Here is a 2157-nt window from a genome sequence, read left to right as displayed (position 1 = left end):
TCATATGTATATGTATATATGTAAATATATATATCCATTTACACATTTATACACACACATACACACACGCATATAGTTTCGTACAAGATCTTATACATGGTGCAGGGGCAGGAGCGCGCGCACACACACACACACACACACACACACATATATATATATATATATATATTTGTATATTTAGATGCATATAAGAAAATTGGCAAGTATACATATATTCATATGCGTATACAGATATAATTATTAGCCATAACAATTATTTTCTTATTATTGTCCGCGTACTTAAACATTGTTCAATCGTGTTAGACACACATACTTGTTTCAGTAACGTACCATTGCAAATATTCTGCTGCCAGAAAATTTATATACAGCTGTTGTAACAGCAGTACAATCAATGAGTTTTGTATGTTTATGTGACCTCTACTGTACCGTTTGCTATGACCTTCAGTCGTACTCAATTCAAGGTTGGCCGCGCTCGGTGCATTTGCTCCAACTAGAAGTCATTAGGATATACTCAGTCCTCATCCAGTGCACGTGGTGTAGCATACCTCAGATGCAATCGACTGCAATTCTGTTCATAGACATTCCCGAGTTCTGATGCAGCACCTTCGTCCATATTATCGACTTGTTTTGAGCACATTTACGCAAAGACGATGGTAAAGAATATAGCTCAAGCAGCCCTATGAGTTCCGGCAGTACACACTGGCAGAATTCGCGACAGCTATTGTTCTTTCGCACCTCATAAACTCTGAGCATAAAACTCGACCTTTCGAAGACTCAAGCAACTCAGTACTTAGTCTGCCACATGCGGCTTTCGTCAAAATCAAGTACCATGCTGTGCGAAAACGCATGAGTCTACTATGAAAGCTCAACATTCCTCGACTGTCTGCAGTACAGCGCAGAATCTTGAACTGTTCAAATCTCTGCGCTCATATACAACGAATTTTCGTGATAACAACCGCACAGACGCCAACTGAGTGGCCCCTATCATACCCCACGCAATCTAAGACACCGTAGTGTATTTGCTATCCAACCGACGTCTAAATGGTCTGATCGCAAGCTTGTGCTCCACAGTTCCCGAATAGTCAATAGGTCGATACAATTAGCATGATTAGTGCAAACTTAATACTTCCAAACCCTGCAAACAATAGAAATTTACCCTACGGCCCCATATGGTATACAAACGAAGCAGAACAGGAAATCTATCCATCACCTATATCCTATAAACCTTCGCTCCATAGATTGGTCAAACGTATCAGATCTCGTCGTGACCCTTCACCTCCTGCAAGATCTGTTCGTACGTTTTCGCACCCGCGTCTACTAACAATTTGGCCTCGGCCGCACCCCGTTCACCTATCAGCAACGCAATATCCAACGCTGTATGCGAGCCACCATCTTCCTTACGTACAATGACATTCACATTTGTTCCCTTATCCTTAACGAACATCTCCACCGCATCTGTATACCCCGCATACGCACACCACGTCAGTGGTGTCATCTCCAGCGAAGACCTTTGCTTGTTCGCACGGAAGTTGGGATCTGCCCCAGCCTCTAATAACGCTTTAACCTTTATGGGATCTCCCCATATGCACGCTAGATGTAGCAGCGACTCACCTATATCTGTCTGTGTATTTACTAATGTATTCAAGTCTGTGTTCTTATCTGCTTTGGCCGTGGCTATAGCATCGACCAGCTTAGCTGTGCTTGCGGGCGTCTCATCAGCGCAGAGGTCGATCAGAAAGGCAGAATTAATGAAGGTGGATGAGCACACGAGAGTGGTCAGCACACATAAAAATAGTGGAAGCCCTACTCTATACATCATGGTAATTGATGGTTAGTGCGAATATGTACGATTGTGATGTAGCGACACTTTTTAAAATGCTACTTTTTCCAAATAAAATAAATAGATATGAACGCCTCAAATGCATCATTCAATCACCATGATGACGGTTGACACCAAGGGCTAGTTGGCTACGCGTCCCGACAGCCAAATACTGCACCACTGCAAGAGCAACCTAAACCGCCACCTACAATTCGAGCAACCTACATTGGCAACCATTGTAAGAGCCACCTACACCCATTATTGCCACCATACGTGAAAATTCTGACATGACACCACCATTACTATAGTAATCACTGTTGTAAACACACTTGCGCTCA

At 42.9% G+C, this 2157-nt stretch overlaps 1 protein-coding gene across 1 annotated transcript; it reads right to left on the bottom strand.

Moving 5' to 3' along the window:
* Positions 1–325: 325 nt before the first annotated feature.
* SARC_13846 (hypothetical protein) lies at positions 326–1863 on the bottom strand. Its single transcript, XM_014292022.1, has one exon. It carries the CDS (start codon positions 1817–1819, stop codon positions 1253–1255), a length of 567 nt encoding a protein of 188 aa, XP_014147497.1. The 5' UTR covers positions 1820–1863; the 3' UTR covers positions 326–1252.
* Positions 1864–2157: the final 294 nt, after the last annotated feature.

This window comes from Sphaeroforma arctica (assembly GCF_001186125.1).
Source record: "Sphaeroforma arctica JP610 unplaced genomic scaffold supercont1.3823, whole genome shotgun sequence".
NCBI classification, from domain to species: domain Eukaryota; class Ichthyosporea; order Ichthyophonida; genus Sphaeroforma; species Sphaeroforma arctica.
The sequence above is the reverse complement of the archived record's forward strand: the minus strand, read 5'-3'. Positions and strand labels throughout refer to the sequence as shown.

Bases quoted from the DNA above. Each gene is read 5' to 3' on its own strand.
- SARC_13846 (XM_014292022.1), bottom strand. From the start codon at position 1,819: ATGATGTATAGAGTAGGGCTTCCACTATTTTTATGTGTGCTGACCACT.